Source organism: Drosophila busckii, chromosome X, assembly GCF_011750605.1.
Source record: "Drosophila busckii strain San Diego stock center, stock number 13000-0081.31 chromosome X, ASM1175060v1, whole genome shotgun sequence".
Classification (NCBI taxonomy): Eukaryota; Metazoa; Arthropoda; class Insecta; order Diptera; family Drosophilidae; genus Drosophila; species Drosophila busckii.
The window spans coordinates 20,442,606-20,464,476 of NC_046608.1; the positions used below are offsets into that span (position 1 = coordinate 20,442,606).

General features: G+C 37.3%; 1 protein-coding gene across 2 annotated transcripts in view; it reads right to left on the bottom strand.

Annotated features, from left to right (window-relative positions):
• LOC108606270 (inactive dipeptidyl peptidase 10) overlaps positions 1-21,871 on the bottom strand; it is a 50,241-nt gene that overhangs the window by 5,196 nt on the left and 23,174 nt on the right. Inside the window, exon 1 of one of the 2 annotated variants that reach the window (XM_017996246.1) lies at positions 6,872-7,006. The exons of the other annotated variant lie outside the window; for it this stretch is intronic. Coding sequence (XP_017851735.1) covers positions 6,872-6,991 — 120 coding nt within the window. The 5' untranslated portion in view covers positions 6,992-7,006. Of the gene's footprint in view, positions 1-6,871; positions 7,007-21,871 lie in introns of those variants that run through there. 2 annotated transcript variants of the gene reach the window in all.

Genomic DNA, 21,871 nt, shown 5'->3' on the forward strand with positions numbered 1-21,871 from the left:
CTCTTTGTTTTGGTATACAGGTGTGAGCGAGAGCGAATGAAGCTAAGTACCCAATCACTCAAAAAGAAGAGTGCAGTCCGCTACCTTGTATTATGGTATCATGGCTGCCGCGACTGAAGAAGAGAGAGAACTGCTGAGAGCGCGTTAAGACTGCCTTAGCTAGCGGCTTAGCTTTAGGCATACATATGTAGTTGATAGAATATGAGCAGCGCTGCTTGCTTCGTTTGTCTGCGCTATGCCGCTCTGAGCTCTCAGCAGCGACTGAACAAGAGCGTCGCTGTAGGATTTTTGCAGCTTGAGACACAAACTGCCTCAGAAAAATTCAATGCGCGAATATTTAAATTAAATATAGTTTTCCTATTTGACAAATAGTTTAAATGAATGATAAAAAATGCAAAAAAATATATCTGAGCTTTACTTTTGCATAAAATGTGCGCAACTAATTTGATTATTGACTGCTTGTAAAAAATTCGAACTTGAAAACTAATCAGAGAAAATTATTTCGAATTTTATTTATGTGTTGCTAATATATTTAATTAATATGCCAAGCTATTACTATTTATTATTACTTGCATTAATTTGATTTGCATAGACACTTTGTCGCTATTATATGTACATAAGTAGCTGCCTCGCTATTTTTTATAGTGCCGCCATAAGCATAAAAGCTACGTAGCTTTTATTACAAATTCATACAGAAGCTTACATCAAGTATTTAGTATCTATAAATTATGGCTATCAAAAAAATTACGCGTACTTATAACTTGGCAAGTGCCTGTGGCCTGAGATCGTAAAAAAAAGCTACAAAACTATTACAAAGAGCAGCAACACTTTTATTTATTTACGAGCGCTTAACTGTTTTATATTTTTGTTTGCTGTTGGCCCACCAAAAGTTATTAAAAACTGAATTTAAAGCACTTTTGGTGTGCGTCCGTCCGTTCGTCTGCCTGTGTGTGTGTGTGTGTGTGTGTGTGTTTGGCAAATGCAATTAATTTGATAGCAAAAATATCGACAAAAGGCGCTCAAGAGAGCTGCAGCCTCAGTCGCTATTGTGGTCGCATAACAAAGCTGATGAACATGGCTCGATGGTTGGCTTGGTGGTCTCAACTGGTGAGAGGCTGGACCATTTAGATAAATACCTATAGGTGCATCTAGCACACACACACACATACACATGCATATGCATGTATATGTGGCATGTGATTCTCAATTTCAGTGCAGCAGTATTCGTTATAATAGTTTTTATTGTTTGGTTTTCTATCTCTGTGCTCAGCCTGCTGCAGGCATTTTGGCATTAACTATGCATGTGTTTTCTGCTTCTTCTTCTACTACTGCCAATGCATGTGGCTGTGTTTGTGTGTGTGTGTGTGTGTTTGTTGAATGCATAGCAATGGACTGTGGACTGCGGACTGCCGACTGGTGTTTGCTTTAAGCCAGAGATAGCACTGACAAAGGCTCTCGCTTCTTTGCTCTTTTTCTTTTACATTTTCTTATGTTATTTTCCCTTTCGAGTTTCCCGCATAGGAGCCATGATTGCACTTTACGACTTGTGTGTGTGTGTGTGGCTCAGGAATTTCATATGAGCAAAGTGCTTACACTCAAAGAAACTCAAATTTCAATTTAAACTTAAACATAGCATTGTCTGTTAATAACATAGCACTGTTAATAACATGATGTGCATATAAATGGATTATACAAATATATATATATAATAAATAACATAACTAAGTTAAACATTCTGTTATGTTAATAACATAAGGACTGCTAATAGCATTATGTACACAATTTTAATTATAAATATGTTAATAACATTACAGTGTTGTTCAACATTCAAGCTTAGCATGGCACTGTTAGCAGATTATTCAAATGTTTATAACATTACAGTGTTGTGCAGCATTCAAAAACTTAGTAACAATGTTGAAAGCACTTGGCTATTAAATAATTATCACAAACTAGAAGTTGCACACACAAGTTGCAGATCAAAATTGTACGTGCAACATTATCTGGATGGCTGCTGTGCTGGGTGGGTGGGTGGTTGGGTGGCTGACTGCCACACAAAGTTGCTGCTGTTTTTATAGCTCACAATGCGCTTCATGTGTTGTCATAAACACAGACACACACACACATAGACACATGCACACATAAACGAATCAGAAAATTCTATTTGAAAATAATTGAGAAACTTGGCCACACAAATGCTGCATTTGGACTTTAATAGCCTCAGCGCCTGGACGAGACGAAAGTGCCTAATTGGATTTTTGCCTTTCGTGCCAAACACTTAAGTTTGTTGCCGACAATCGACACACACACACACACACACACACACATGATGTATGCTTAATTGTTGCTAGCACTTTATGTTTCACTTGCACAATTGCATGGCATTTAAATTTAAGCGCTAACTTAAAGCAGCAGCAACAGTAAGCAAAAAGTTAAGTAAATATATATATATATTTATATGTGCTATATAAATGCTGCAAGTTTATAAAAGTTGGCAAAGTTTGTAAATAAAATTGTGCGAAAAGGCCACAAGTCATAAAAAAAGTTGTCAACTTTGAGCTACAATTTCCACTTGCACTTAAAAGAATATATATACTATATATATAATGCGCTATATTAATTTCATGTTGCCAGCCGTGGTGAGTGGCACAATCGATTTGGCCATCATTAGTAGAAACAGTTTGTGGAAACGTTTGTGCGCCCCCAAACCTGCGTTTAATGAGCTGAAAAACGCGCTGCGCTGCACTTGGCGCATTGCCCAAGGCTCAATATTCGAAACGAATTCGGAATATGCTGCCAGCTAAATGCAATTGAAGCTTCAAGCTGGAGCTGAGCAACAAATTTATTTCAAACTTTTGTGTGCTAACATTTATAAATTTTAGAGCACTGGCCATTAAATGTTGCTATAAAATATGCATAGTACTCGCCATTAGGGGGCCAGCAACAAAAATTGAAGAGGCAGCAAAATATAAAAGAACGACAGGCAGCTTCCAACCACAAATTGCCTTCATTACATAAATAAATTACGCTCAAATTTTTGTTAGACATGCTGCGCCACTGCTACATAATATAGCAAACATATATATATATATAGCTGTATATATTCTTTTTTTAGACGTTGTCTTTGCTGGCTTTGGGGCAAGACAATTGTCACACCTTTTTTATATTGGGCAGCTTCGAGTTGGCAACGTCGCATTAATGGCTAATGAAGGCAATAAACAGCAGTGCAGAATGCTTAGGCTGTGGCTAGAGAGAGCAACAACAACAACAACAACAAACAGTTGACAATTGTGCTACACTGAACATTAGCTGGCGAGAATTTATGATGTGTAAGGCTTTTGGCCATTTCTTGTTGGCCTTGCACACACATACAGCAGTATATATATATATGCTATAGCTAAACAGTTACGCAGTTGAAGCAATTAATTTGCTTTTATTCTTTACACACACACACATAGCTATATGCCTATAATTATAATATATTGTCAAATTATAGGCCTAACCTATATTATTGGCATTCTGCAATTGTTGCTAATTAATGGCCTAACGTTTTTTAATTGCACACGTCATTACGCTCTTTCATTAATTTGAACTGCATAATTGCATTTGAATTGAAATTTGATATATAAAATTGCAGCCGCAGTTGCTCCAATTCGATTCGCTTTGATTTTGATGCTGATTTTAATTAAAAGCCGCAGTTCTTGCAATTCGCTTCGCTTCGTTTATAACTTTGCTATATATATAGTAAAGAGCAACTGTAACTTGCAGTTGAGCAAATAAATAAGCATAAATTTTGCCAATGCCGCAGGCTCTCGTATCTTAGCCAATGGGTCAGGTCAACTCTAAATGCTTCCCAAGCGGTCGACAACTTGTGAGCAGAATCATTTGAAACTTTGATGAGCGTGGGAAAACTGTTTGCATAGAGTGTGTGTGTGCATGTGTGTGTGTGTGTGTGTGTGTGTCTAAAGCTTAGGAGTCAAAGCTCATGCATGCATGTTGAAAAGTTATGTCATTAAGATGAACTTTGGGGCTCGCAGCTCATTTATAAAGTGACCTCACATAGATACACAAACGTGCCCCCAATTGTGGCAAGTGCGTGTGCGTGTGTGTGTGTGCTGCGTCTCTACGGCAATTATTAATGAGCGGCAGCGTACTCAGCGACAGCGACAGCGACATTTGCTGAGTGCAAACTTCAAAGCAACTGACATTTGTCCTAAGTTATGGCTCGGGCCAGGACCAGGGCCCGCAGCTAACGCAATTATCGCAGCAGTTTTATCACAACTTCTTCTTCTTCTTCTTTGCATGCGCACACACACACACACACAATTTATGGCTACTTTTATTTATTGATCCAGACGGCCAATTTAGTTCAGCTTCTTATCTTTAGCCACACACTTTGCCTATGAGCAGCAACGCACAGAATTACAATAACCAACTGCTGATTGTCCGACCCTTGAACAAAAACTTTACTGCAATTGTTTTTTTTTCTGCTGCTTTTTTGTTAGTATTAGTCGCTTTGCTCTGCAAGTTTTGAGTAAACCACAGCGCGCTCAAATGTATGCTACAGTTTTAAAGTTGCGCGCCTTGATTGAACTAAGCGGCATAGAAAAATGTCCTTAATGTAATTTGCAGCCACATCTACGTTGCTTGGCTGATTGGCGGTTGTTCGAGCTGCGGCCTCAATTCAATGCATAATTATGCTAATTAAAGCGAAATCAGCACAGCAAAACTTTTGCTCAAATGAATTTAATATAAAGTGACAGCAGCTGAGACATTTAACAACTAACAACAGACACACATAAATGGCATTTAATTGAAGTTAAAGCGCTATAAATTTTATTTTTCTTTAGTTTTAAATGTGTGTGCGTGTGTATGTGCGTTATTTATGGCTCAAAGATTTGTAACAAAGTTTTAACACAGCCCAGGCAGCTTATATAGCCCAAAGGGCAATGTACAAGCTGCTTTTGATAGCATCATCATTATCACCTTCATCATTATCGTCGTCGTCGTCGTCGTCGTCGTCATAACCCGCCATAAAATGCCTGCGAGCTGCAAGATGTTGCTGTAGCATCGATAGCGTTTATTTATGGCCAAAATGGTTCATAATAAAATGCCAATCGAAAGTTGCTAACGCCCGCTGGGCAGGCAGCGAGGCCAGAACCGAGGCCGCCCGCCTTTTATAATTTGCATATGGCTGGGCTGGGCGTACACTTAAGAATGTTTTTACTATGGAATAATTTAGTGCAAAGTTCAATAAAAGGGCAATGCGCTGACAACCATGGAAATATTTCGTTGGAGTAAGGGCTGAGTTAGCTATCAGTCGTCACTAGCTTTAGTTATTATATTATATTTTGTATATATTTTTCAATAAGTGGAAATGGAATAAGAATTTGAATTGTGAAAAGAATATTCATTAATGAATTAATAAGTCATTGGCCGCTAGAACTCACTAGCTTTAGTTATTAAATTATATTTTGTATAATAAAGAGATAATTAAATGGCAATGAGCTTCGACTATGGAATAAGAATTTAGATTGAGAAAAGGATATTCATTGATTAATTAGTGAGTCATTCGCCGCTAGAACTCACTAGCTTTAGTTATTATATTATATTTTGTATAAATTAAAAGTCAATAAATGGCAATGAGCTGCGACTAAAAAATTATTTAGAGCAATAAATTTAGTTTGAGTTAGAGCATAAGCATTAATTATTTTTGAGTTAGCTAGCACTAACTAGCTTTAGTTATTAAATTATATTTTGTATAATAAATAAGCTTGTAAACTTTTTAGTACAGCAAATGGCAATGAGCTTCGACTATGGAATAAGAATTTAGATTGAGAAAAGGATATTCATTAATTAATTAGTGAGTCATTCGCCGCATTTTGTCTAATAATTAAACTTAAAGATCAATAAATGGCAATGAGCTGCGACTAAGGAAATATTTAGAGCAATAAATTTAGTTTGAGTAAAGCTTACGCATTAATTTATTAGAGAGTTAGGTAGCACTCACTAGCTTTAGTTCTTATATTATATTTTGTAAATAAATAAATAATTTTTTAGTACTGCAAAGCTCAATAAATAGCAATGAACTTCGACTATGGAATAAGAATTTAGATTGAGAAAAGGATATGCATTAATTAATTGGTGAGTCATGGGCCGCTGAAATTCACTAGCTTTAGTTATTATATGACATTTTGTATAAATTAAAGCTTGTAAATAAATAAATAATTTTTAGGTACTCAATAAATTTAGTTTGAGTTAAAGCATAAGCATTAATTTGTTAGTGAGTTAGCTTCAGTTATTCTATTATATTTTGTTTAAACTTAAGCTTCAAGTACTGCGTCCAAATCACCCATTGTACATGCTCTATTGGCTTTGGCCGCACATAATTTTATTTATGAATTTTGCAAATGAGCTGGCGACAACAAAAGCCTTGTAATTTTATGCCGAAAAGGGTTCCTGCCACACTTTGGGGACGCTCAAGCCAAACACTTGTTTATCTAGCGCGCGGCATGAAAGCAATTAAATGAAGCTAGGCAAGCAGCAACTGTACTTAATCCTTGCTACGCTGTCTTAGCCGCAGCCTCAACATTTGCATACTTAATTAACTTGTCACAAAATTGCGTCGCTTGCTGCTTGTTGTGCACTTCAAGCTGCTGCTCGATATTGATTTGAATTTTGATAGCGCGGCACGGCTTAAATAATTAGACGCGACCTTGTTGCCGCTGCTGCTGCATCAAAGTGTAACAATTTTATGCAAATTGCTAGCACAATGGGCCGCATTATAGTTGCGCTTCTAATGACATAATTACAACAATAAACCGTTTTAAGCGGCGTTAAGCGTTTAACAAAGGGCGTAGCTTGAGCAACTTACCTCATCCTTGGGCACCAGCGTCACCTTTTTGATGGTGGGCGCACTATTGTTGACAACAACAGTTTCGCGTTTGAGCGATGGACGCTTTAGCGCCGAATGCGGCTTTTGTATTTCAACCATAACGAGCGGCGCCGACTTAAAGTTTCTATATAGTTTGTTGTTGTTGTTGTTAATGTTGTTACAGTTCAAATCGCTGCTCATTAATCAAACACAGTGCAGCATTTTGTTTGGCATTACGTATACGCCATGGGTTTTAATGAGCTATTTATGCGAGCAAATCAGAAATTTACATAATCGCTCGAGCTGCTGCTGCTGCCAACAATGAATATGACACTGACATTTGATGATGATGATGATGACGCTGACTTTTAGTCAGAGCTCGCTAATTCAATTTTGCGCGCACTCAAGTTGGCGTTGTGTTTGCGCCAGATAAACGACTTAGTCAAATGCCAAAAATTGAATTAGACACACGCACATACATACATACATAAGCGTGCATGTGTGCATGTGTGTGTGTGTGTATTAGCATAAACATAGCTAGCAGCCAACAGCTGGCAGCTGGTTGAAACTTTCACAACTACTCGACGCTGCTTTTTCTTCTTCTGGCAACTGCAAAAACTTTACGCATTACAATTTGCATATTGTGCATGTGTGTGTGTGTGCGACCTCTGCACATTTGCGAACTGTTCGAACCTATGCAAATGTTTGCCTACAGTGCGTATGATTGATATAGCACAAAAGAGTGCTGACCGCCGTTATAGTTGTTGCTGCCAACCCCCTACACACACACACACACACACACACACACACACTCTTGTTAGCTTAGGTCCTTTTGACATGCAACAACAAGAAGAAGCAGCAACAAACTTGACTCGACTGTTCAAATTGCGCTTGCAAATAGACGCCTCTCTACAATTGCTTTGCATGTGTGTGTGTCTCTGTGTCTGTGTGTGTGTGTGTGTCTGGCAATGAATGCTAAACCATTTTGCGTTTAGAAAGTCATTTGATTGATGACACGCACCATATAACGACTTATCTAGGCGATAAATTTTATGCCAAGTTTTCCTTTTTGTGCCGTGAGCTGATTTCTTTCTACTGATTAGACTCGCTTCAAGGCTGTGCGCTGCATACGCAAGGATACGCTTTGATTTCGATTGCAATAGCAATTGCAATTAAATGTACAACAAATGCGCTATATATAAAATATATATATGCAGCTGCTCACAACTTGAACTCAAGTATTTTATTTAATATTAAAGCAAAACTTTCTTTGATTTGCGCATTACGCAAATCTATTAAATATAAAAATTGTTTGAATTGTTTGAATATAGCAAAGCTTAGCTAAAGCTTAAAAGTCGTTGCTAATAATTAAGCAAAATAAAATAAATTTGTTGCAATAGCAATAAACCAATGAAGCGTACATATTAAATATAAAAACTGCTTAGAGCTGCTCGAACTAAATGCTGTCAATAAATATTTGCTTTTAATTTAAGACAAATAAAAATCTATTAAATAGTTTATATCGAATTGCTTGTCAAGTGCTGTCAACGAATATTTGTAGTCTTAGTTAATAAATAAGAAAAATAAAAATAACTTTGCATTGCAATAGAAATATATTAAATATAAAAACTGATTGAGCTGCTGTCAACAAATATTTGCTTTTAATTTTTAGTTTTTTTTTTAATATTTAAGACATATCAAAATCTATTGAATATAAACGCTGATTGAATTGCTGTCAACGAATAAACAAAAAGTCTTAGTTAATAAATAAGAAATATAAAAATAAATTTGCTTAGCTTTGAATTGCATTTCAATAGAAATATATTAAATATAAAAACTGCTCAAACTAAATGCAGTCAACGTTGTTGCTTGTGTTGCTTAATTTATTAATTAAGCTAGAGCTGCAGAAAAATTTGTAAATTTCTTGGCTTTTATTTGTTGCCAAGTGAAAATGAAGGCAATATCAATATAAAAACATATATCAATGACTTGTCGCACGCTCTTCAGCTATATATATGTATATATATATACACACAGGCGCTTAGAGGTTGCAGATGTGTGAGCAAACAAAAGACAGCGCCAAGTTCTTTGGCAGGATAACATAGAAAGCAAACAAAAAAAAAAAGGGCAAAACAATTGGGGGCCAGCAGGCAGTCAAAACAAAACAGTTGCCATTTATTTTGTGTGTGTGTGTGTGTGTGTGTGTGGGCAAAGGGGGCGTGGCCTGACTGCACTGCCAGCAGCTGCTGCATTGACACAATTTACAGTATTTTTTATATGACTGCATCTATTGTTTTCCTTGCTTCTTGACTTTGCTGTCATTGAGCGGAAATTAAAAAGACAGCAAAGTAAATGCTACTCAATAGATTGTGTGTGTGTGTGTGTGTGTGTGTGTGTGTGTTTAGATTGTTTGTATCATATGCTGCTGGAAATAATAATTCCTTTTGTTTGCCTTTTTGCTTATTACTTAAGCTGACAGCGTCAACGCTAAATGGCGTAACTTTTATCACGCATACGCACCCCAACCCACTCCCCACTCCCCACCCCCCCACTTGTTTGAATAGCAACAAATGACCGCAACTTTTGTTTGCACTATTAATTTGTTTATTTATATTGCTGCTCGTATATTTAACTAACGCAAACTCAACTACGTTTCGTATTCAAAACAACATTTTGTGTCTTTTAGAAATGTTTTGTTATTTTGCTGGCTAACAAATGTTTTTCTTGCTCAGCGCACACACACACAAAAAAAAAACAAGAACAACAACAAAAAAAAAACCATTTTTTTTTGTTATTTTTATATGTACATATATATTTATGTTAGAACGCGCGTGTTTTTCGTTAGCAGGACGAACGCAACGAACGCTTCCGTGCGGAAGTCAGGCGACGACTGAAAGTGAAACTGAATGAAACACACGTTTAACTGTAAATCTGAGCGTCTGCGTTTGCCGCTGCCGCCGACGTCGCCGCCGTCGTCGTCGTCGCCGCTGTGTGAGTTTTGTATATGTTTGGGCTACTACTACTACTACGCTTTTTGCTTTTGTATGCGTGTATAGGTGTGTGTAAATTAGTCTGTATATGGGCCGGGCCCTCACACACACACACACACACACACACACATGCATAGCATGTTACATACATAGACCGTTGGCAAGGCAACTTGGGACGCATTTACTTTTCTTTCCCAGCTTTGTTGTTATTGTTTACCTTTTGACACACACACACACACACACACACACACACATACACAGTTGCTTTACATTTTTGGCAATGCTTAGTAGAAAGCGTAAGTTGCTAGCATGTTAACTGTATTAACAGCTGTTTGCGCTTTCTAGCTGAAAAGCTTTCCCCTCAATAATACAAAATCTTAAGTTGGCATTTGCTTATAAAATATAATGCAAATTATTGCTTAGTTTGCTTAAGTTTTTGTATTTAAACCACAAAAGAAGTTTAGCAAGTTTTTCTATAAAGAAAATAAAAAGTATTGAGCTTTTTATTTTTACATTAGCAGCTTAGCTTTAAATATTAGCAGCTTAAAGCGCTTTAAACTATAAAATAAAACTTTAAATTAATTCTTTGTGCTTGTGTTTAATATTTTTTAAATATTAGCAGCTTAAAGCAGTTTAATATGCAAAAACGTATTAATTTAAATTTTAAAATACAATAAATTCATTGTATTGAGCTTATTTGTTAGAACAGTTTAATATTTTTAAATATTTGCAGCTTTAAACTTCAAAATAAATATTGCAAATTTTTAAATATAAAAATAAACAAAATAAAATGCTAATAGCAATTTTGTTTTTTATAACAGCAACAAATTTGTGTTTAATATTTTTAAATAAAAAATTTTATATAAAATATATTATAACAGCTGTTTAGTTTAAATTTCTTATGCCAATGAATTATTTTAAAAATTAGCAGCTTAAAGCACTTTGCAAAATAAGTCAAACTATATTTTGTAATTTTAGCTGTTGAGCTTAAAGCTCAGCAACACGCCAAAGCTGCAAAAGCTGTCAAAAGCTGTCCAAAGTCCTAAATAAAAGCTTTTAAAAGCTGCAGGCGCAGCTTAACAGTTTGTTAGCCAAGTCAACAGCAAAGCTTAGGAGCTAAAGCTTAAAGCTTAAAAATGGCGGCAATTTCAAGACGTTGTGGGCGCTTGTAGGCGTGGCAATGTCTTAATGCTGAGAGCTTAGCAGGCTGCGGTTTTTGGCTTTTAAAGTGCTGACTGGCGCACATTTGAATTTAGCCATATGTCAAATGCAGCAGCCGGAACATGACCGCAGCCACCCACCCAACCAACCACCCAAGCAACCACCCATTTTGCAACACACTAGCTAGCAAAAGTCAGCGTGGCATAGCAAGCGAGACAGCTCAAGTCATTTGCGCGCTCAATCGGCTGTCGATAGCAGATTAAGTATACGCAGTGACAAAAAGCGTGAGCAAATTCGCAGCTCGCTACCTTTGCGCCTTAATGTGTTGCCAACTGTCACTTGTGGGCACTTGCCACACGCTTAATGTGTTGCAATATTAATGCGCCTCTTAACGCTGAAAGCTGCGGTAAAATTCAATGCATTTTAATGCTTTAAGTTTTAAGCAGCGTCGCTGAGATATTTGATATCTATGATATATCTTATGCATTTTGAGCTAAAGCTGCAATTATTTGATAGCTCATTAGTCATAACTGTAAATAAATCTATAGTAAGATATGTGCGGCTATTCGATGCTTCGCTTATGCAGCTGCTACTCAAACTTTTACTAGCTATAGACGGTAAGCTGACCCAGCTACATACATATGTATGTGTGTTTAATGCACAGCACGTGCACACACACACACACACACACACATACATGTGTCTGTTGGCATTGCATTGCTTATCAACAGCATTCGATGTGTGTTGTTGAGTTTATTAAAAATGTATGCCATAAAAATTGCGTTTTCATATGCGAAAAATGGCTCTGCATATTTTCATGTAAATACATTCACACGTATGTGTGTGTGTGTGTGTGTTTGGCTCGTAAATAGGAAACGGAAATCAGCCTGCAATGGCAGCAGCCGCACCGACAACAACAATCTTATGCCTGCTTGTTATTACTTTTTGCTTTTTATACCCAAAAAAAATAAAAGCAGCTGCCAAGCTATATAAACGCGTATATATGTATATATCTGCTTGATCAGCATGTAAATATTTATGTTAAATTGACAGCAACTCGCTGTAATTTTAATGAATGCAATTTATTTATCTCTGTCTCGCTCGCGCTTATAATTGCAAATTTTAATTAAGTGCAAACGTTTCGATGTTTTCTTCGCTCTTATTTAAGGCTGAGGCTACATTTTTAGCTTTGTTCTTTAACTTTGTTTAACATGCCACACAAAAGCAGTAGCAAGCATAAATTTTTATGCATATTTGATGTCCAGTTGTACACATGTGTGTGTGTGCGTGTGTGAGTGCTGCTAAACATGCTAGGACATGCAAGTATTTGCAAAGAATGCTACACAACGTACTTAAAGCTATTCAAGTTTTTATTTACATACAAAGCAAAAGCAGCAACAGCAAAAAAAAAGCAGCAAACTGCTTAGCGCTCGATCAGCTTAAGCTGCTGCTATATATATATATATATATATGTGTGCTTATTAATTGTTAAATTGCAATACACGTTTGTTAAGCAGCTTTAGCTTTAGCTACAAGTTTTAAATTTGTTTGACATAAACAGAAAGTTAATTTATTTTTGCAAAATTTCAAGTGTCACAATAAACACACACACACACACACACACACATATGTGTAGCTGTCTGTCTGTTTGCGCACCTTGGCCGCCTTTTTGGGTTAAGCAAAATGTTTACAGCAGCTGCGTTTTTTTTTCATTTACATGAGTAAGTTTCCACATTAAGCGCAGCAAAAATGAAAAGCAAAATTATGCCGCTGTGGCACACACACACACACACACACACACATGCATACCTGTAGCTTGTTTGGCTTTGGGGGTCTTAGAGTTTGTGCGTTGAAAAGAAAATACGCTCAACTTTGTAAGCACTTTTTTCTACTTTCTTTTATTATTATTATTTGTTTTGCCTGCGTGTGTGTTGCTTTTTTGCGCAAACTGTGCACATATGGCTTTGACTTTGGACTTAAATAGCTACGCACATTTGTCTATTCAACTAAATTCAATTTAAATTAAATGCATTTTTGTTGGAAACTCAATTAAAGTTTTCAAGCAAAGTGAAAATGCAATTCGTGCAAATCGATACGACATTTAATCGATTTACAGCTTTAATCGAAAGCCAAGCTGTGCTATTCGCAAATGCAAACAGTTTGCATAATTTATATAGCCAAAGCTTTAACACGCACTGAATGTGAAACCAAAGTTAAATAAATAAGCGCCAGTTGATTAGACAGCGCACAAGAACAAAAAATTTCAACTGTGTGGATTCGGTTTAGCTCGCGGCTGTGTCTAACCACAGCCCCAAAAGTAAAGCGAGCTAAAGTCAATGCCTTATTAGCTACACACAAGTGTGTGTATCAGTGTGTGTGTGTGTGGGAGTGAGAACACACCTGATACGCAGCTGGCGGCGCACTTGAATAATAAGCGTCTATTATCAGAGGCAGCAACAGCTACAAATGAAACAAAGGCCTAAGACAAAGATACAGCTACAAGATACACACACACACACATATACATAGCTATAGCCTGCATGCTTCAACGGCTTTTCATATTTCGCTGGAAACATTTATTATTATTTTTTTGTTTTGCCGCCGCAGTCAGCTTTATATTAATACGAAATTATATTTTTCAATGTTTTATGCATTATTATTATAATTAAGTTACGCTTTGCTTTACTTTAAAGCACACACACACACACACACAAATTTAGATTCTCTTTGAGTTTGTTAGAGAGTTTTCGTTGCGCCTGCTGCTATGCAACATTATTTTTGCGCTGCTTGCGCTGCTTGCGCTGCTTGCGCTGCTTGCGCTGCTTGCGATTTCTTTGCTATTAATAGTTTGGGCTTTGCTGTCTGCTGTGCTTTCAGCTTACTACCCAAAAAGGATTCCCACAAATTAGTTGTCAACTTGATAGCCTCAACACACACACACACAACATCATGTGTCTAATTTATATAACAAACTGCCTTACAGCGCTGCTAATTAAATGCAGTAATTAAATTGCTAGCAAGTTAATTACTATAAATAGTATTTGCTAAATAAGAAATGCAGCAAACTGAAATTTCAATTTGATTTGTATGCACGAAATGCAGCGAATGTTTCAAACTGTAACTGAAAGTTACACAAGCGACACACACACACACAGAGACATACAAACGCACATAAGATTCAATTAGAGTGCTGCTGCTGCTCTCTTTCATCAGCTGCTTGCCTTGCCGTTTGTTGTGTTCTTTATTGGACTCAGCTCACTTATACTTATGTGCATGTATTTGTTTTACTTGCTTTTTTATGATTGTTGCTCTCGCTCTGTGCACAGAGCGTGAAATTGTGCGAGCTGTTTGGGGGGCTTCATTCCCTTCATTGCTTACCTGCAAAAGAGATAAAAGATACACAAGAGAACAGTTAGACAACAAGTTTCATTCATTATACCCTGTAAACAAAAGCTTAGTAGTTATTAGTTATGTCTATAAAAAATATTTAAAATGAAACTTAAAAGCATTTTAATTTAAGCTTAAATATAAAAGCACAACAGCTTTAAATTTTATGCATAAATATATATTTTAGTCGCTACAACTTTATTTTGCATTTTTTTTTATATTAAATTATTTTATGCTATTGCCCAAATTAATCATCGCGCTGGGCCATAAAAATTCACGCTTAGTGTTGCATATTTTTGTGCGTTTTGTTTCTCGTTTGTTTGCGCGTTTGTAATGAAATCACGTGCTAAACGCAAGTGCCGTTAGCTTAAAGACTTGTCTTTAATCTCTACACATGCTGCAGCTAAAATGCAGCTGTTTACAGCTTAGTTGAGGCTGTTTGGGTTAAGCAGCTTTTGTGGCTACGGTCACGTTGTCAGGCTGGACTTGAGTCTCAGGCTGAGGCTGAGGCTGAGGCTGAGCCTAATGGGGCGTTGACAGGGCAACCAACGCTACTCTGAGTGGGCCACTCGAGTGGAAGATGATGTTCTGACATTGGGTCATGTGGTGTGGCCTTGCATGGCCTGTTTTGTGGCATGCTGGCTGCGATTCGTGGGGGCACATGCAGCGCCTGTGACTGTCATGTTGACAGTTGCACTAATTGCAAAATGCTGTTTATTCAACTGACATTGTCTTGCTCTCTCTCTCTCTCTCTTTCTCTTGGCCAATTTGCATATTTCGTTAAGTAGACAAAGCAGCGCAGCCAGCTGCGTTTTGTTCTCTATTTGATTTTCTGCTCTTTTTTCTTTCTCTCCGCACTATGCCCCAAGTAAATAATATGTTAATGGTCGCCATAGCTGTTGCTGATGGTTTGGCTCTCATTTTAGTTGCATAATTAAGTTGGCTGCTGCGTTGATTTTGCGTCAACTAATTGACAGTTTGATTAATTGATTGCCGCCTGCCCAACATGGCGTATGCGTCATGCCCAAATCCCGCAGGCTTAAGTAGCGATTTTGCGATTTCGTGGCGCATTTGCGCCATTTGCACACATTTAATGCTTGTCAGCGCGCTTAATTTGCATAAACACTTGTATTCAATTCTATGCATAATTTAATTGCATTTCATTTAAGCTCAAAGTATTATTTGTCCCAATTATTTGAAATTGCAAATTTATTGCGCAAAATTGTGACTTTTCGCAATGTGCGTGCATAAATTACACTACACAACAGAAATGCGAGCCAATGGAAAGCTGTCGAGGTGAAACAAAATATGGTGTATTTGAAATAATATTGAAAGGCTGGCCAGAATGTGAATTTAAATCAAAGAGAAACTTGTATGGTGAAAATCGTCAAGTCTAAATGAAGCAGTGCAGAATGGTAGAAGTGCGTATAATAGTAACTAATATATATATACAGGAATGATGGTATGACTGGATTAATTTAAAGAATTTAGACATTCACTTTTAGATATAAAATCGTTGCAATTGTGAAGATTGAAAACAAGAAATAAGGTGAGAGTTGAAGGTTTAGATGCTAATTTTTGAAAGGGTAGTTTGAATGCCAAGAGCTTGGCATGGCCACAATGGTAAGATTAGAAGTTCAAATGGCAAATTTACATTAGAATCTTATCAGGATCTAAAGTAAAACCAAATAGTTAGGTAAGTTCTATAATATATTAACTTAATTTTTCAAAAATTATTAACATTCAACGCTTACTTAATAAAATTGTAGAGTAGTTGAGTCAGACTGTTGTGAATGAAATGCTCTTAATTTAGATTGAAACAGAAGATTAGGTTTTAATAAGTTGTAATAGGCTATAAGCTGAGGATTGTGTGGAAATGAATTAAATCAAATGCAACTTTAATTAAATATTCAATCTATAAAACATCAAATAGTTTAGTAAGTTGTATATACAACTAATTTTAAAAATATTTAAATTAATGCTTGCATTGAATTGAATTCAACTTTTATCAAATCTTCAAATAGTTTAGTAAGTAAAAATAAAAAATCAACGCTTGCTTTAAAAATTAAAGCATAACTAAAATAAATAGTTATATATTTATAGCAAACTAATTGCATAGCTCAAAATTTGTTGCGCTCTTTAATTTTTAGCAATAAATTTATTGCAATTTAACACTTTGTGATAATTCCCTAAAGCAAAAGCTTAAATGTATATGAAAACTAAAACCAGCTTGAACATAAATGTATGCATGTGTGTGTGTGTGTGTGTGTGTCACAGCTTGTCTGCTAATTGCCACGACTAATGTTGATGTATACACAGCCCAAAGAGCTGCTTGGAGCTGCTTGGAGCTGCTTGGAGCTGCTTGAAGCTGCTTGGAGCTGCTTGGACTGTTAATTAGCTGCAACTGCAATTTGAAGGCATCAATCAGTTGCTGCTTAAGTCACAGACTTGGTACAAATATTTAATTAAAGCTAGTGGCACAACACTTGAGGCCTGTGGCTAAGCTTAATTGCCACATGCGACGCCAACAAAAGTCAAACTATAAAAATTAATGAGCGAGACAATTTTTATTGGACTCTGCGCCTGCTGCAATGAATAAATGGTATTGAAGCTTAGCTAAAGCTGCTGCTGTCACGCCCACTCTCCCACTCTCTCCCTCTCTCGCTCGCTCTGATGTCATTGCATTGTTGTAGTTGCTGCGGCTTCGAGAGCTGCTCTTGTGTCTGTGCCGCGTGTGTGTTTTGTTTGTTTGCTTGCGAAACTTTCGCTTTTGCTTGCATAAAAATTTACTGAATGTCACTGATTTGTGGGCACTAAAAGCTTCTCTGACATCAGCAGAGCGCGCGCACATTGGTAACACGTGCTTGCACAGTGGGACGGCGGCGCCACAATAATTGCAAGTGCCAACAATATTGCGCATACGCCACGTGGCTGCAGCTCAAGAGTTTTTAAGTGATTTATTGCCAAAAAAATATCAAAAAAAAAATGTGAAAAAAAAATGTTGTTAGTGGCTTGGCCCCTGCTGATTAGCTGTTTACTTGTCTCATTAGTCTGAGAGAGCGAGCAACAGAAGAGACAAAGTGCTTGGAACTTTGCGCCGCAGGGCAGCAGCACGACAAGTTGAGTTGCTTATGATGTCAGCAGTTCAGACCCTTCAAGCCGACCCATAACTTGAGTTCAACTCACATGCACGTGCGTGTTGCCGCCACGTGCAGCAAACACCTTCACACACACACACGCGCACACACATTTATATTTATGCAGAGCTAAGCGCTTCATAATTAGACAGACTTGCCAACGAGCTAAGCTAAGCGAGGCCTGAGCATTCTTCAGCTTGTGTTAAGTGTAAATTCTGCTGGGCCCCAAATGTTAATTAGAAATTAAAACTCAAGCTGCGCGGCTAACAATAAGACAAAGTTCTTGTAAGCGTTAAACTTATAGCAGTGAGTGTTAGTTGTGTGAATTGGAATTTGGTTTTTTTCAATAAATAACGAAAACTTTGTGCTGGCTCAATTTGCTCAAGGCACACGCATAATTTATAAACTTTCACTCTCTCTCTCTCTCTCTCTCTCTCTCTCTCTCTCCATTAGCAACATTTTCGACAGCAACAAAATGTTGCTAACTATTTTTAACTTTTAACTTGAGCGCTTTGCTTTACAAAAACTTGTGAGCAGCAGCGTTTGCCTATTATTATTATTTTTAAGTGGCGGAAACGTCTCGTGTGCGTGTGTGTGTGTCACTGTGTGTGTGTATATAGGTCAGGCAGGCAGGCTGCCTGGCGTTGATTTGTGTGTGTCACGCTCTCAATTTATCAAGGCGTTGCTTTGGTTTTAGCCGTAGGCTGGCCAAGAACTTCCGTTCAACGGCAGCCCTTCAACTTGCCACGCATCCTGTTGCAAGTCTTACTTACTAGAGTGAGAGTGTGAGCGTCAGTTAACACAACAATTTGTTGCAGCCGCTCCAATGTGTGTGTGAGATTTTGTGGCAGCTGCTGCTACAAATTTCAAAGGTGTTGTCACGTTTTTGCACAAAGAAATGAGCACAAAACTGTTTCGCAATTTCCAAGCGCGCGCCAAACGCTTTCATATCTCGATTGCTGCTGCGCTTGTTGTTCACAAATTCATTTCAAATTGGCACGTTGCAGCAGCAGCAGCAGCAGCTCACACGCAATGCCAGCTGCAGGCTTATAGAGCATTGAGTATGTGTTAGTGTGTGGCTTAAGCAATGCCAGGCAACTCCCTAAAGTATGCAATAAAATGAAATAGTTTATGCTGCGGCAACCGAAACACTGACAAAAGTGCATGGAAAATAAAACTAAAGCTAGGATAAAGCTGCTACAAAGTTAAGCTATAAAGCCATGTGTGTGTGTGTGTGTGTGTGTGTTGTAGTTGTTAGTGTTGCACACAGCACAAAGAAAACTCATAAATGCTAACAGGCTAAAACGATAAATTAGCTCAGCTGTAATGAAAACAAACAAACACAAAACTATACGCTAATATGCGTGTATGTATGTATGTGTGTGTGTGTGTGCTTAGCAAATTTCTTTGTTTCATATTTATTTTTATAATTAAAAGTAATATAAAAGACTAAGATCGATAACGATAGCGCTGCTTGGCTAGAAAGTAGCTAGTTTAAGCAGCGGCTACTAGCTAGCTAGTTCTAGCTTATTTCTAGTCAGCTTTTAGCTTCACAAGACTGCAGCGTACTATTAATTGCAGCTTTTAATATTAAAATTTGCCTTTTATTTTGCAACGTGCTGCGCATTTAATAGTCAAAAAAAAAGAGACAAAAAAAAAACGCATTTTTAATTTTTGAAACAAGCGCTAGGCCTTGAGATACGCTTTGCCATTTATTATGAAAGCTCTAGCACTAAGTTATGGGCGTTGCATAATAAGCAGACAGTGCGTATGCGTATTATAGCTAAGAGCATGATTATAAAGCAGACGCGACAAAAGTTTCGTACACGTCTCAAAAACTTTCTGCCATTCGTTCATTATGCGTGTGCGTGTGTGTGTGTGTGTGGCAGCAACTAGCTGTTTATATGCAGCTTAAATCTTTATTTTAAGATAGTGCCAGAACGTAAGTGAATTTATATGAATCATAAAAAAGCAGCCAAAGCTGGCGCCTATTAATTGTAGTTAAACATTATGCTGGCTTCGATATATATCGAGTAGATTATAACGGAATTTATGCGAATGGACTGGACACACACACACACACACATACACACATGTGTGTGCTTATTGTTATTCATGCGTAGTGCGTGCCAACGAGCATGACGTATTAGTTATAAAGATATTCAATAAGCCATTAAAAGCAGCTTGACCCAAGTGGCCATCAACTTTTAGTTCAAACTGTAGTTTTATAGTTCAATTAACTTTAACTCAATTGTTTGGCAGTTACTGGAATTTGTTAAATCTTTAAGTTAACTTTGCTCAATTGTTTGTTTGCCGCTGTAATTTGTTAAATTTTTAAATTACATTTTATAGTTTAATTAACTTTGCTCAATTGTTTGTCTGTTATTGCAATTTGTTAGATTTTTATAGTTTAATTAACTTTAACTCAATTGTTTGTCAGTTATTGCAATTTGTTAAATTTTTGAAGTTGCTTTGTTTGCAAATATTCAAAGTATTTGCACACAAATTATTTAAGCAATTTGAGCTAATGGCGCACAGTGGTGCAAAAACATTGCTTTTATGCGTACAGTGGCGCAGCCAGACAGCTCGACAACTTAATCAATTTCAGTGAACAAGGTGATAACGGTCGCTTCCACACACATAGCTGAGTTGTCTGTCTGTCTGTGTGTCTGTCTGTCTGCCTCGCTGGCTTTGTGTATAGCTGCAACCTTTTATGTTAGTCACGCACGTGACGCCTGAGCAGATAAAAAAAAAAATAAATAAATGTAATCAACAGCAGCAGCGGCAGCGGCAGCGAACTGACAGCTGAAAGCTGCAAAGCGGGATCAGTTGAGCTGCCGTCGCCTCAGCTGGACATAAGACGCGAACTTTTAACGTTTTAGTAGCATTGAGCATTTGATTTTCGTCTGTACGTGTGCACACACACACACACAGAGACACACAGACACGTAAGTGTATCATGTGTGTATCTGTGCATTAAAGGAATCTGTCAAATTTGTATGGAAATGTGTATAATAAATTGCGTTTGCCACTGAGTTTGCCACAAAACGTGTGCCACATATGCATTTAAATTTTATGTGTGTGTGCGTGTGTGTGTGTGTGTGTCGCACGTGTGTCACATTAAGCTTGCTAGTTGGCTAGGGTGTGTTATATTTTATAGTTAAAATAATTGAAGCAAAAAAAAAAACAAATCAAAAAATTCAGTCATGCATAAACTTAAATTAAGTGCCTGCAATTAAACGTGTGACAAATTGTGTGTGGGTGGGGGTTGGGTGTTTTGTTTGAGCTTGGCAATTTGCCATATTTTTGTTATAAATAATTTAAAGTCAAATTGCAAAATTTCAAGCAGCACGCGCATTTCAAATTTATTTAATTATAAATTTACAACGTTTTGGCTTTTGTTTAATAAATGCATATGCAGTCTGCACTGCTGCATTGTTATTTTGGATATATATAGCGAGTAGTTCAACTTTGTTGTTGTTTTCAATTCGCAGCACTTAAACAATTTGTGGTTAATTTTGTAGTCATTTGCGCATTTTGTATGCTGAATAAATTAAGTTTACGCTTGTGCGCGCTTAAGTGCAATTAAAATTCGCTCGGGGTCTGTCACTCAGTTGATGAGCGCGGCCCACTGTGCGTATCGTTTGCTGGCAAAATCAATGCCTTAAAGCGAGAGGCAAACGGCGTTGTCAAACGTTTGTCGCCACAAGTGTGGGGGCGTGGGGCGTGGCAATGGCAAAGACATTTGGATCAATCAAATGCCGACACGCGTTGAGCGTTTGCTGAAAAATTGTCGGACATGTACAATAATGTTGATCAAATGGCTTGGCGTTCGCCATTTATAATGCTTGCCACATGCCACATGCCGCACGCTGCTGCTGCTTGGCATTTTGTAGCATACCTTTGAGCGCTGGTGATTTGACTTTGATTTGGGGCGCGCGCTGAATCAGCAGCCAAAGCCGCCAAATCTTGCCACGCCACGTGGCATGCAACAACAACAACAACAAGCCCTCAAATGCATTTGTTTAATGGCTTAACTTGAGATAAGCCTACTCAAGTATATTTTTTGGCTGTTGATTTATGCAAAGCGATTTATTTATTTGCAAAGTGTTTGCCGCTAAACTTTTGCGCAGTTTCGACATTAAAAATGGCAATAAATTACAACAGACGCAGCGATTCTTCATTTATGTTTAATATATAAATCAAACTGTAGACTTCATAATTGTTTGTGACGTTGATGTTGTTAGAAAATAAGCTAAATTATGATATGAGCAGAGTTAACATAAGAGTAACAGCAGCGTTAACGCAGCGCTCATTAACAGCTG